This window comes from Palaemon carinicauda, chromosome 31 (genome assembly GCF_036898095.1).
Source record: "Palaemon carinicauda isolate YSFRI2023 chromosome 31, ASM3689809v2, whole genome shotgun sequence".
Taxonomy (NCBI): domain Eukaryota; kingdom Metazoa; phylum Arthropoda; class Malacostraca; order Decapoda; family Palaemonidae; genus Palaemon; species Palaemon carinicauda.
In genome coordinates this window covers 10725016-10739716 of record NC_090755.1, presented here as the reverse complement: position 1 = coordinate 10739716, position 14701 = coordinate 10725016, and the positions used below count along the sequence as shown (strand labels likewise).

Genomic DNA, 14701 nt, shown 5'->3' with positions numbered 1-14701 from the left:
TTTATCTCTTTCAGATCCTTCGTGACTCCCAGCCATGCCTCGCAACTACCAGCCAAGGAACATCCTAACCACGGATAGGACCAACTTAGAGAAGGCATTTTACCACCGCCTAGAGACTGGTTGTAGCATCCGCACTGTGTGCAACCTTTTTGGAGTTAAAGTTTCGACTCTTGGGGTAAGCTTGAATAAATCTAAGCCCTCTTAAATTCTATGTGTAGGCTAAGAACTTTAGGCTACTTTTCATTTAGGCTAGCCTACCCTATCGGGCCTATGCTCCCCACTTTACCTTTGTTTTATTTTTTTCAGGATGCTTTCACTCGGTCCAGCAAGGAGAGTGATGGGAGGACGTTTGTGCCTAAGCATCAGAACGTCAAAAAGGTTTTCACCGATGCGCAGGAACGCTTGATCGAGGAATACTCTTTCAAGATCGCGCGGATGTTCTACGGCCTGCCAACGAGAGCTTTCAGGAGGATGATCCTGAAGTATGCAGAGGCTGTTGGCAGCCCGTCTATTCCTGATGCCTGGAAGAGGGAAGGTATGGCCACCCGTGACTGGTATTACGGGTATATGTTCCGTCATCCAAGGCTTGCATTGAAGGCTCCGGAGGGCATGTCACTTTCGCGCGCGATGGCTTTCAACCGCGTAAACGTTGAAGTCTTCTTCAAGGCTTACGTGGAAGCTGTCGAGCGACACAGTTTCATGCCAGCCAGGATCTTCAACTTGGATGAGAGTGGCTTGTCCACTGTGATGAAGCCATGTAAGGTTGTTTGCGAGAGAGGTCGTCCTGTTGCTTCGCAGGTTGCTCGGGAGAGAGGCAATCATATGACTTTCGTGGGGATTGTTAATGCTGCAGGGCATGGTTTCCCTCCAGTGTTTATCATCGCACGAAAGAAGATGAATGCTGATTTTCAGAGAGGGACTACTCCTGGAACCACAGTGCTCTTGCAGGCTAACGGTTGGATGGACCATGAGCGTTTCGTGCAGACACTCGAGCATCTCCATAAGGTGTCTTATTCTTCAGTGGAGAATAAGATACTGCTGATAATGGACAATGCCGAGTGTCACATGAGCATTCATGTGGTTGAGTATGCGATACAGCATGGCATCGTAATTGTCACGCTGCCACCTCATACTACAGCCAAACTCCAGCCATTAGATGTAAGTGTCTTTGGCCCCTTCAAGTCTGTCCTGCGATCCATTCAGGACGATTTTAAACTTTCAAACCCTCACGTGCCCATCACGGAACATATGTTGCCAGAGATGGCGTGCAAGGCCTGGGACAAGGTTTGTAATGTCACCAACATCACCAATGGGTTTCGCGCTACTGGCATCTTTCCCGTCAACCGCAACATCTTTCCAGATGATGCGTTTGCTGGGGCAGAAGTCACAGAGCAGGCCCCTCCTGATGATGATGATGATTTGCCACAAACTGTTGCCGCACCCTTGACACCAGTTCTATCGGAGCCTGACCAACCTCAGCCTGGACCATCTGGAATAGGTAGGATGTCACCAGCCTTCTCTGCTTCAGCGTCTAGGGCTAACACTCCTGAAGCAGCACTCCAACCTGGGCAGACTCCAACTCCAACACCTTCATCTCCTCCAATTCCCGACGTCACTCCCGAAGCTGTGCAGCCCTACCCGAAGGCTCGTCCCCGCCCTGCTGCTAGAGGGCGCAAGAAGATCCGCGCCTGCATCCTGACTGAGGATGAGGAGGCTCTTAGCCAGCTGCGGGACAAGGAGGAGAAGAAAGCAGCCAAAGAGGAGAAGAAGCGGAGGTTGCAGGAGAAGAGAGAGCAGGAGGCACGACAGGCGGCTAAGAGGAGGAGGTCTGAGCCAGTTGAGGCGAGCAGCAGTGATGAGGAGGCTATCGACAATCCTGCACTCTGTGACGACTCATCTGAATATTCAGACGAGATTGCAGAAGAGCTCGAGTTTGATTCTGCCTCCTATCCATTCGTCCAGAAGGAGCCAGAGGTGAGGGACTTTTTTTTTAATATTTCAAAATCTGTAGCCTAGTCTAGGCTAGATTATGTTCATCTATTGCATAAGTAGGCTAAGTCTAGAAGAAAATTTCTATTTAATTGTCAAATTTAGTATCCGAGCTGAATGGCTTGGTTTTAAAGCCAAATTCCTTATTCATTCATTCCATAGGCTAGGCTATTCATTCTTTTTTTTTCATAGGCTATACTGTGCATGGTAGTTAGCTCACTGTAGTGGGCTCCACCCCTTTAAAAAATGGAAAAGGACAAAATTGATATATAATAAGTTTCCTAGAGTGGATATATGGGTCTTGCATTGGGATAGGCCTTTTTTTTTTTTTTTGCCGAATTTCGTTAGAACCACTATCACCAATACTAATACTAATGAAAATAATTAAAACAAAAATCTTGATATTAAAGATGTTTTAATATTTATTATGATTTTTATCTATATTTATTACCTCTTATTTGTTATACTTGATTATGCATTATTACTATATCAGTTGCATATAATCTAGAAGCTATTATTATCTAACATTCATTATCTATATTCATCACAAATTATTATCTTTCCTCATTATATTTTTATGAAAAAAAAAAAAAACTCAAAGAAAAGGGGTAAGAAATAAATAGGATTAAAAGCAATTATCTCTATGTAAAACCATTCCACCTCCTTCAATGAGGTTGGAAGGAGGTTATGTTTTATCCCTGGTTGTGTGTTTGTTTGTGAACAGCTTCCTGGCCACAATGTTTATGTAAAAAGGTAGAAATTATTAAAGTTTTGATGGTCAAGGTCAAAGGTCAAGATCTCGGTCAAGCAAAATGTCCAATTCACGTAATCAGCCATTAGTCTGGACATCGTTGTCACAGAGACATCAAACTTGTTTTTTATTTGAGCGTATAAAAATTCACGCCAATTAATACATGTTAAGGTCAAAGGGTCAAGGTCGAACAGAAGGTCAAGAAATAAGCTGCCGCGGCGGAGGTCTGCGCGCTACTGAGTGTCCTCGTTTTTATTGGATTCATTTTCATACCAATACGATTTCTGCTTCTTTTTTTGGTGATTCTTTTGTTTCATTTAGGCTACTAGTTTAATATATCTCTAGTCTGCATTATAGTGTAAATGAGGCATCTCTCTCTCTCTCTCTCTCTCTCACAGACGGTGTCCACTGCATAACTTGCTACTTCCGGAGACTCTCTCTCTCTCTCTCTCTCTCTCTCTCTCTCTGAATTATAACTGAACTATTGATAATTTCACGTTCATTTTCAACACTCAGAACTCAGCGTTAGGCCTACTAATAGGAAATACGAGTTAAATGCCTATCGGAAACGTCCCTGTCAGGTAATCTGTTGGACTGGGGTTCGAGACTCGCTCAGGCCCAATAGATTCTTGTAGCGTCTGCAGCCTCACCATCCTTATGAGCTGGTCAGCAGTCATTGCCTGGACCTCCCTGGTCCTACCATGGGTGGAGACGGGGCTTGGGTGCTGATCATACATGTATATGGTCAGACTCTTGGGTATTGTCCTGCTTGCTAGGGCACTGTCTCTTGCGTCTGCCATTCATGGGTGGCCTTTATATCTTAAGCTTTTAACATTCCTAATTTTGGCCATGAATAATAAATGTTCTATATTAACTTCTTTGCATAGGTCACACGCATCACCTGTGTATTTTCCCCCTGAAATTTACGTAACCTTGCCTCATCCACAACATTTTTTTTCTGATATAATAAGCTCCCACGAAACATTCGAATGATTGAAGACATTAAGACTTTCGAGAGGAAACTGCAGACTTTCTTATTTCATGAGTCTTTTGACAGTGACGATTTAACAGTAAATGAACAATACGCGATATGAAACGTTGAATAATCTGAACGAACAAGGTAAAATGACAGTGGAAGTCCTGTAGAGAGTGGGGTTCCCCTGCTGTATGGGACCAGAAAAGCAGCCATCAAAGTAAGTAGAGTAAGTAAGGCTGTGGGCCATCTCGTTTTTTTTTTTAAATCCCTTTCTTATGCTATTCAATAGTTTTCTATATCTTTGTCATAATCCTATTCTTAATTTCCTTTTTAAGGTTGCTTTCTCCTAATTTCTCATTTTTCTTATTTTCATTCTATATTTACAAAAAAAAAAAAATCCTGTTGCTGCTCTTTTCATCAAAGTGTATGATGTTATGAAACACTATTCTTAACAAGCTACTGGCTATTTATATGTTTTTGCTAGTATGCCCCAATTTGAAGTATTTGCTAGTTGTTCATGCATTTTTATTATCATTCTGTATAGAAGGTTTTCCCATGTCTTCCATATCGTTATCTCTCATTTCATAGTATTTACCCATTTCCAATTTATAAATTTTGTAAATTTTATGAATGTTAATCCTGATGGGAACTTTGTAGATTTTGTGAACGCAGCCGATGTATTTTTCTGTAAATTTTATACCATTGTTTAAATGATTTGATATTATAGTGCTAACTAAAACTTGGGCTAAGGAAGAAACGCATTTTTAGGTAGTTGGTTGGCCAGGGTACCAGCCACCCGTTCAGATATTACCGCTAGAGACTTGTGGGTTCCTTTGACTGGCCAGACATTAGTACATTGGATACTTTTATCTGGTTACGGTTTAATTTCTCTTTGCCTACACACACACACTCACACACACAGAGTAGTATGGCCTATTCTTTACATATTCTACTATGTCCTCATACACCTGACAACACATATTACCAAACAATTCTTCTTCAACCAAGTGGTTACTGAAGTGTAATTGTTCAGTGGTCACTCTCCTCTTGGTTAGGGTAGAAGGGACTCTTTAGCAATGGTAAGCAGCTCTTCTAGGACGACACTCCAAAATCAAACCATTGTTCTCTATTCTTCGGTAGTGTCATAGCCTTTGTACCATGGTCTTCCACTGTCTTGGGTTAGAGTTCTCTTGCTTGAGGGTACACTCAGGCACACTATTCTAACTTACCACTCTTCCTCTTGTTTTGTTAAAGTTTTTAAAGTTTATATAGGAGATATTTATTTTAATGTTACTGTTCTTAAAATATTTATTCTTCCTTGCTTCCTTTCCTCACTGGGCTATTTTCCCTGTTGGAGCCCTTGGGGCTCATAGCATTCTGCTTTTCCAACTAGGGTTGTAGCTTAGCAATTGATAATAATAATAATTCTCTTCCAGGGTATAAAGCTTTTCATAATTATCGGGAGGGCCGGAGAGGTGGCGGTGTGAGTATTTTTATTTATTAAAGATTCACTTTTTGTTTAAACCTATCGATGAGTTAAGCATATCTATGGATAATTTTGAAAGTGCCGGGACAACCGTTTCTATTCTTAATTCCTCTCCTTCTGCTGTTTATCTTAGGTATGTATAGGCGTATTAGGCGTCCAGGTGACGAAAATATTTTTGACTCGCTAGAGGCGGTTCTTACAAGACCAGGTATCTTCCTGGGAATACTGTTGTCACTTGGGATTTTAACATCTGCCTATAAGGACATCGCTCGCTCCGTCATCCAGCATTCTCATCGAATTCTCCATTTCATTTAAATTCTCTTTTCACCACACTGTGGCGAACTGTATATATTTATTCCGCTCCCTCAGAGCTACAATTTTATGTATTTATCATTTTGCTACATATTTCTATTGACTTGTATTTCAAGTATTTGTACGTGTGATAAAACACATATTATGGCGGTTGGTTCAAGCCAGATTGGCGCCAGCGCGCATGCTACATTTCCGTCTGCACCTTGTATTATATTCTCGCACGGTTTGAGAAACAAATAATAATACCAATTCCCTAATATCGCAAGAGGGTCTGCCCCTCTCTTTTATTCTTCTCTTTCTCCCTATTTCCTTAATCTTTCCCATCCCGAGTACCTGCCTTTGAGCTATAAACTGGCTTGTATCCAGGGGTACTCTTCCTTTCCCCATTTTCCCCACTTCCCTATTCTTATTATTATTATAAACCGTCAGTTGTTGTTGGTGATAGCTCGTCTCACTGTCCTTACATGCCTAATGAGGGAAGGGGAAAGCGAGACCACATGGAGACTGATCAACACAGTCAAATGGCTCTCTTTCCTATATCGAACACGTTTGGGCCAACAATAACCTCGTAATCTTGGAATATTTTTTAGCTGACATCAATTATCATTTCCAAATTTTCTGTAGACTTTTATTGCCTGCACTAAGCAACAAGAATGACGAAATAAGAATTCAATTTAGACAAATTGGTGATATATAGGTTAGAAAATTTACAGAACTACTCCTGGGTAAAGACTGGTCAGCAGAATACGGCCAAGCCTCCTTAAATCCTCAGGTAGGTGTGGCCTCCTTCGTTGACAAGATTGACAGTTTCTTCAATGAGTGTTTTCCCCTAAAAACAAAATTTTTTATTAGTAAAAGGTTGATGAATAGGTGGATTTCCAAAGAAATTCTTAAATCAATTAATATCAAACATAATCTGTGCCGAAGAATGAAATTGGGTAATTATAGCAGCCAAAATATTAACTTAGATTTTCATACCTATTTGCCTCCCTCAAATCAGCAGTCTAGTTTTTTTTTTACCCCTTCATCTCCATTTGAAGTGATAAACATTATAAAAGAACTGAAAAACAAAAAAAGAAAATATTCATTCTCCTCCTACAAGATTATATAAGAACAATGTTAACTAACCTACTTGCCTTTCCTATATCTATGCTATTCAACCTTTGTTTAGATGCTGGTATCTATCCTGGCATTTTGAAAATTGCGTGTGTGACTATGTTACACAAATCTGGTGACATATCAGATGTTAATAACAATAGACCAATTAGCTGCATTCCTTTGTTGAATAAAATATTCGAAAAACTTTTGTATAGTTCATGACCTTCTTGAAAATATTTATAATGCAATGAATAAAAATGAAATACCTTGGTGCGGGCTTTTCGGATTTGAGCAAGGTCTATGATACTGTATCTCCTGATATACTACTTCAAAAGCTGAAACATTATGGTGTTCCTCAGTGATCAGTCTTAGGAACGTTATTTTTCCTCACCTATATTACTGACTTACCTCGCTCAGTGGGCAGATTAAACTCCATACTTTTTTTTTTTTTTTGCCGATGACACTATGCTCCATCTTTGTCATAAAAATATTTATTTTCTTTGTAATTCTTCAACTGCTAATTTAAATAATGTTGAAAATTCGTTACTATCGAATAAATTGACCCTAAGAGAGAAACATATTTCATAATCTTTTCTTTGTGCAAAGTTCCCGGTAACATATATAGGCTAAAAGATTATTTCCTGCTATATATTTTAAAACAACTATACCAACTATATCTCATAACCGAAGATTAACAATATTTCAAAGAGCAATAATTGTAAATTGTAAAATTCTTGCAAAATTGTGGTATACGGTAGCCTACATCGGCTACGTGTATACCCAGTTCCATTGGATTACGTAAAACGAATTCTGAAAAGTATTTTCAAATATTTGTGGAGCAGCAACTGTGAACCTGTTGCAAAGATAACTATGTTTTTGTCAAAATTAAGAGGTGGCTGTGGAATTATTGATATCCAGTATAAAGCGAGGTCAATCATGTTTCTGGTTCCTGGTTCCTTATTGCGTGCAAAGCTTCTAAGCTTATTCTATCATATAATAGTAACCAATTCCCTAATATCGCAAGAGGGTCTTCCCCTCTCTTTTATTCTTCTCCTGTACTTCTCTTCCTCCCTTTTTCCTTAATCTTTCCCATCCCGAGTACCTGCCTTTGAGCTATAAACTGGATTGTATCCAGGGGTACTCTTCCTTTCCCCATATTCCCCACTTCCCTATTCTTATCCTTATTATTAAGCTTATTCTTAGTATTGTTTTTAAGTTTATATTATCTGTGCCTTAAATCAATTACTACCGTAATGAGATTCTCAATCTTTACTTTAATTCCATTCTACCTTGAAATTAGATAGGATAACACCTTGCTATCATCAGTTTTGGCAACCTATTGTGGTCAGTTTGGACTTCTTACATTCTTCTTTTATACGCATTGCCCTACCTATAAATGCAGACAGATCCCTGCTAGGATTTTTCAGCGAACCTAAACTTATGTCTACATTCATTACCTGTCCTAATTTTGGGCTTAGAATGGTTCAGGTTCTGGGGTGAGGCATAGCCTTTACAACAACACCTCTAAAGTTTATCTTCTTACACTGCTTTGTCTTTTCTTCCACATCAGGTTTAATACTTCTTTTTTTTTTTCTTTTCTATATTTATTTCACTGAATAAAAATATTCCTACTATTTTCTTTAGGTCTACCTCGTATGGTTATTGTAGCTCAATTATTTCATTCCCTTCTTTTCTATATTCCTGGCAAACCAACAAAAAATGTATCCAATTTTCCTCTCCATTTTCACAAAAAAATAGTTTACAGTCCCCCATTGTGTCTGTTTACAATATTTAGTATTAGTTCTTGCTCTAAAAAATATCACTGAAGCAAATGTATTGTCATAAATTAACTCTTCTTTCTTCCACGTTCTATATATTTCTAAGCTCGCTTTACTTTCTATTTCTTTTTACTTTTCAGTATCCCACTTTCTGGTTTCCAATTTAATTTCTGCCTTGTTCATTCTTCTTATCTGTCTTATGCCTAAACTTAATTCTTCCAAATACTTTGCAGGTTGTTTCCACCATCTTCCTTCTTTTTTTCTTGGATATCCAGGATAATTGTTTTCAGTATTTCCTTCTTCCCATTCAGGGTACGATTTAAGTACTGCAGCTTCCCATCCATCACCCTTGCTTTCATGGAAGATGCACCTACCTCCCCTCTTAGAGTAGTATTAGCTGTGCTTTTAGTGGCACCTAAAATATCCCTGTATACCCCATTCTCTATTCTTTGTAGTTTCTCTATTTCAGTTTCTGTTAGATTTATAATACTTGTTCCATACAAAATAGATGGTAAAGCAATACTTTTTCAAGAACGTTTTTCCTATCATTACTTTATTGCAACTATTCTCTATAACTGAATATGTTAGATTAGCTATTTTTTTTTTTTGTGCCTTTTTCTGTCATTGCCCTTTTCTGAGTTTTAAATATATTCCTATTATTGCCTAGCTTTATTCCTAAGTATGTTAAACTTTCTACTACTTTGATTTCCTCTATGTTATCTGGCTTTTCTTTCATATTGTAAATCATAATATTACTCTTTTCTTTATCAATTTCTAACCCACATTTTTTTACCAGTTTCTACTAATATCTGATGTTACGCTTTGCATTATGTATATCCTCTGCAATTATTATGGCATCACCTGCAAAAAATAATGATTCTACCTTTATCAATTGATTTCTGAAACCGTTTCCTTCCTCTTCAATTTTCTTCATGACAATATACGTAATTAGTTTAAAAAGTGAAGTTGATCCTGTGCAACCCTGTTTAATTCCACTCGTAACCTCCATTTCTTGTTCTATACCTTCTCCTAAGTCAATGCCCGTAGTATCTCCTTGATAAATATTTGCAATTGCACTTATGATTTTGGTGTTAATTTTATATTCTTTTAAAACTTCTATTAATACCTCCCTTTTTACAGAGTCAAATGCTTTACTAAAGTCTATCGCGGTTACTATTAGGGGTCTCTTGTTACTATAGCTCTCTTCCACACAATACTGTAATATAAAGATATTATCCTCTATCCTGCCTCCACCTGTAAATCCTGCTTGACATTCATTGTCTTCTTCATTCATTCTTATGTGATTTTCTATTTCCTCTTTCACCATCATCATGAATATTTTATAAGAAATTTTTAATAGAGCTATGGGTCTTAGATCTTTTGCCATTGGTCTTCTTTTCTTTTCAACCATCTTTGTTCTTGACTTCTTCCACATAATTGGTTTTTCTTTTTCGTCCAACGCATTTTGATAACATTTCTGTAAGGTTTCAAGACATATTTTTCTTTTTCTTAGTGCCTTATAGAGCTCGGGTTTTAGGCCATCTGGTCCTGCCGCCTTTTTTTTTTTTTTCTTTTTTGGCCTTTAGTTTTCCCAGGCAATTATTTACTTTTTCTACCGTGATTTTTGGATTTTTCATTTTCCCTTTTATTACCATTGCAAGGTCATAGTGTTCCCTAAGTATGTCCGGGATATATTCATCTATTTTTGTGATGTCTTTCTGATGCGCTATTTCATTTTCATATTCTATCTGTTTTTCTTCATTCCAAACTGAGTCTATTTTATTTTCGTGCTTACAATATACAGTTTTCCAGTATTTGACTAATTCCTCTTTGTTTTTTCCTTAATTAGCTTAGTTCCTTGTCCATAAAGTTGTATAACTTTGCCATGGGCTTTCTGTCTGTTCCTTAATATTTTCCCAGAGTTTTTTATTTTTATCCATTTTTATTTCTTCTGTTTTCTTTTTTCAAATATAGTAATTTCCTTTTGAATTTTTGTAAATATTATTAATGTAATTTATTTTCTGTCCAATGAAATTTATTATTATTACTATTATTATTATTATTATATTATTATTATAATGTATTGAGTACTCATCACACACACACGCACGCACACATACCAGACACACAGGCTGCAGCCAATGGGAATGCGCCTTACTAATTCTTGTTTACTTTTCGACCAATCAGCGATCTCAGCCAATCAGAGGCGCTCTAGCATCCCGCCTAGGGTCCCGCGCGGCGCTTTTCATTCTTTCTTCTTCACACGCCGCTTCGCTTGGAACCGTTTGTTTGGTAGTAACTTCATGTTTTTGCTATTATTTACACTTTATCCCCTTTGATTATGGATGACCAACAGTGGGCGGATAGCCAAGGGCCTTCGGGAGGACGTAGACGCTTATGTAATGAGGAAATTCTGATTCATAACACTCCAAAAAGGAAACGAAATAGTGGCGAAACTTTTATTTCTTCGACCACGATGAAACAGGTAGGTGCTCGCCATGTACAGATGGTTGTTTCACGAGATTACTCCTAAATATTTTGAATGTTCATTGTGAGTTTCGAGGAATGGTTGACTTCGACTAGCAGAATGGTTTACTTATTTACTTTAAGGGCTGCTTTTTCGGTCCTGTACAGCAGGGGCACCCTACTCTCGTTCGAAAAGCATTCAACATATTATTATTATTAAATGCTAAGCTACAACCCTAGTTGGAAAAGCAGGATGCAATAAACCTAGAGGCCCCAACAGGGAAATAGTTCACATCTCTTAATCCTTAATATCTTCAATTATTTTGTAGTCTCGCGGAAGCGATAAGGGTCCGAAGTGCTACTGTCCTCAGCGGGTATCATGTCCTCAGTGGGTCCTACCCCGCTGAGGCTAAACATGTTATATAGAGAAAATTCCCCCACCAGGCTATGTTGAGTTAGTGAATGGGGTCTCCCCTGCCATGTCCCTTTCAGGCAATGGAGCCATTTGTCATACATGATAATTGGTAATAACCTGATAACAACTTCACTCATGAATGTATGCCTAACGATAACATTAGTTACGTTACCAATGATACACAGTTACCAACGATGACTCGGAACCTAACAAACCCACCTAACCTAACCTAGTAGTTGACAGGACACAAACCTCAGGTATTTACTGAGAACGGTAAAATTAGCCTCGATACGAATGATACACACCGTTACCAACGGTACGGTAACATTACTAGTGATAGTAATGCTAGATATTTCCATACATATTTTAAATAATTTTTCAATAAGTTTTACACAATATATAAAGGGGACGTGGATGTCAAGAATAGCAATAATGTGGCAGCTTTCAAGAAAAACCTGAAGACTTACAGCATATTTAAAGGATCTAGAGCCCACAGTAGATAGGTTTTAAACCATCTGTAACTATTCTCGTGTCAACATGATTTGTTGGCCGTGCAATATGTAGCAATTCTCCTAAATATTTGGGACTCCCGGTTCTGATAACTTGGTGTGTTATTTTACATATTTTAACTCAACTTCCTTCTTTCACACACCCTTCCAAATTCTGTCACTAATCGGCCAAGCTTCTCTTCCTCGTCTGCAACCAGTACAGTATCATCCGCAAACAACAACTGATTTACCTCCCATTCATGGTCATTCTCGTCTACCAGTTTCTGTACAACAAATCCTCACTTTGTTTCCTATCCTAACACATGCTTTACTACTTTGTCGAAACTTTTCACTGCTTGCAACAACCTTCCACTAACTCCATATAACCTCACCACATTCCACATTGCTTCCCTATCAACTCTATCATACGTTTTCTCCAGATCAATAAATGCAACATACACATACTTACCTTTTGCTAAATATTTCTCGCATATCTGCCTAATTGGTAAAGTGTAATATTACAGTGGATGGAATTACAGTAGTCAATCCTGGTAATGAGAACTTTAGCACCCATTTCGGTATATTTGTATTGTATTACAGGGTGTGATTTCGAACAGAAAATATGTTTTCCCATCGTAAATAACGTGATTTAACCGATTTTTACCTTCATTTCTACCGCAAACAAACAGATCAACCAATTCGACTAACTTTAAGTTGCCGAATTGGTTGCTGTTATTATGGATGAAATGAAGGTGAAAACCTGTTAATCACATTATTTCCTAGAGGAAAACTTATATTATCTGTTAAGATGGTTTAATATAATTACTGTTGTCATATATGTTGTGTTAAAATACTTAAATATAAGCACTTGTTCAACGGTGTCACTTCCCTTACCAATGTACTGCGAACGATAACATTAGTAACGTTACCAATGATACACAGTGTTACCAACGTTGACGGTACGGTGACATTACTAGCGATAGTAATGATAGACATTTCCATACATATTTTAAATAATTTTTCCATTACTGTAAGTGTTACACAATATATTTATAAAAAGGGCACAGAACCTAACCTAGGAGTTCCCCGGTCACAAAACACATATAATGACTATTGAGGAATGACTTACCTTTATGAAAAAGACGTCGAAACTTGCGAGTCACGGGAGGGTGAGACTGACGGCTTAACTCCTATGACTAGGATGAGGATGGTTGTGGGGCCAATGTTTATGTAAAAAGTGGTTTGCAAATAATAATATCCTCCAAGGGGTAAGACGACTCTTTCCAAAAAATGTACCTTTATAACCAGTAGCAGTATAACCACACCAACGTTTCTTTTTGGTTTTAGGTATCTTGGTTTCGGTATTGCTGTAAATAACGTGAATGTCTTTCCTGTAAGATAGAAGGGAACGGCACTTGGGGCACTGAAAACGTTGAGGTATTACATTGTGTGCTTTAAGGAAATTATCAACATTGGAAGAAGAATCATAAAAATCACCATGGAATTTAGCAAATGCTTTTAGGTATGGAATACTGCAGCCATTACAAGTTTCTGTAACTTCCTCCATCGCAAAATACAAAAAATTAAATCTCACTTGAAATGACGGACACTTTACTAGGTCAAATGTTTCCAGGGAAAAGGATTTGGTGGCAGGGGTATGAATAGACGCCTTAAAGAGATAAAGGAGGGGGTAGGGAAATATTAACTGACAACCCCCTTGTGCAAACTTTGAATACGTATGGGTTCGTGATTGGTTAACGGGAAAACAACGGAGTCTAGAGGGTAAACATGAATGAATTGGATTGGGAAACTTGTCCAGAGCAAGTATTTGTGTGAAATTGGGGGGTGACAAAGTAATAACAAAAGAAATAAAACTTTATAATAAAGGAAGTTAAAATGGAATGAATTATAAATAATATTGAATGTGAATATAAAATGAGCTGATTTTAACCGGTATAGGATAATAAAACGAGTAATTCTTGGGCCAAAAGTAATATGTATACGGGGGTATTACATAACTAATCAAGTAATAGACTTGAACAGATCTGATAGAGAGACCGAGAGTTACATCTCACGGTTAGAGAAGAAGGAAACATATTGGTGGAGGAAAAGTTTCTGCGCAGGGAGGCGGGGTTTTTGCGCAGAGGGTCAAAACCTGCTATGTACGAGCGAACGAACGAGAGGGTCTACAACCAGCAAGTAGAATGAGAAAAATGAAATGAAAAACACTGCTAATGTTAGCATGGTGTGCTAACATTTGATCTATATCAGACGTTGGCAGCACTGGTTACTGTATTTTTTCTTGAGACATAGCCTTTGCAACGGCGCCTCCATAGTTTATCCAGTTATACTGTTTTGTCTTTTCCTCCGGTTATTATACAGTAAATCCAAGAAGGTATTGTATAGAGTAGAAAATATTTGTTTTACGATTATACATCGTTTCCCCAGTATGTTTTCCCCACCCACAACCCCTAGTTCCCACTGGGGGTCCCCCATTATCGTAGGATATAGATATATATGTATTTCTGAAACTATTCATTTGCGACAGGAACGAGTGTCATTTTCGAAGAGAGCATAATTTTTTCTATAAGAAAAAGTAGTTTTTTTCCTAGGTTACATTGCCCTGTAATACAGTACAATAATACCAACCTGGTAGTTCCCAGGTCACAACCCCTAGCTGGGGGCAAGCCCCCCAGACCCCGTTCCCAGGTCACAACCCCTAGCCGGTGGGCAAGCCCCGTGGACCCCCATCCTCAGGTCACAACCACTAGTCGGACCCCTCACTCCCCAGGTCACAAACTAAAAGTAAATCACAAATAATTCCTTAGATTATGAAAAACTAAATCTTAAATTAATTCCTTACCTTATGATTGACACAGTCTCCTTTTTTTTTTGGGGGGGGGGGTCTTTACAGAACCTTTGCAGTATAAAATGTGCTGGCC

At 38.2% G+C, this 14701-nt stretch overlaps 1 protein-coding gene across 1 annotated transcript in view; it reads left to right on the top strand.

Moving 5' to 3' along the window:
- The window catches only part of LOC137624269 (uncharacterized), a 148365-nt gene that overhangs the window by 1178 nt on the left and 132486 nt on the right, over positions 1-14701 (top strand). Inside the window, 2 exon segments of the mRNA XM_068354807.1 lie at positions 15-175; positions 307-1974. Of these exon segments, the coding sequence (XP_068210908.1) occupies positions 35-175; positions 307-1974 (1809 nt within the window). The 5' untranslated portion in view covers positions 15-34.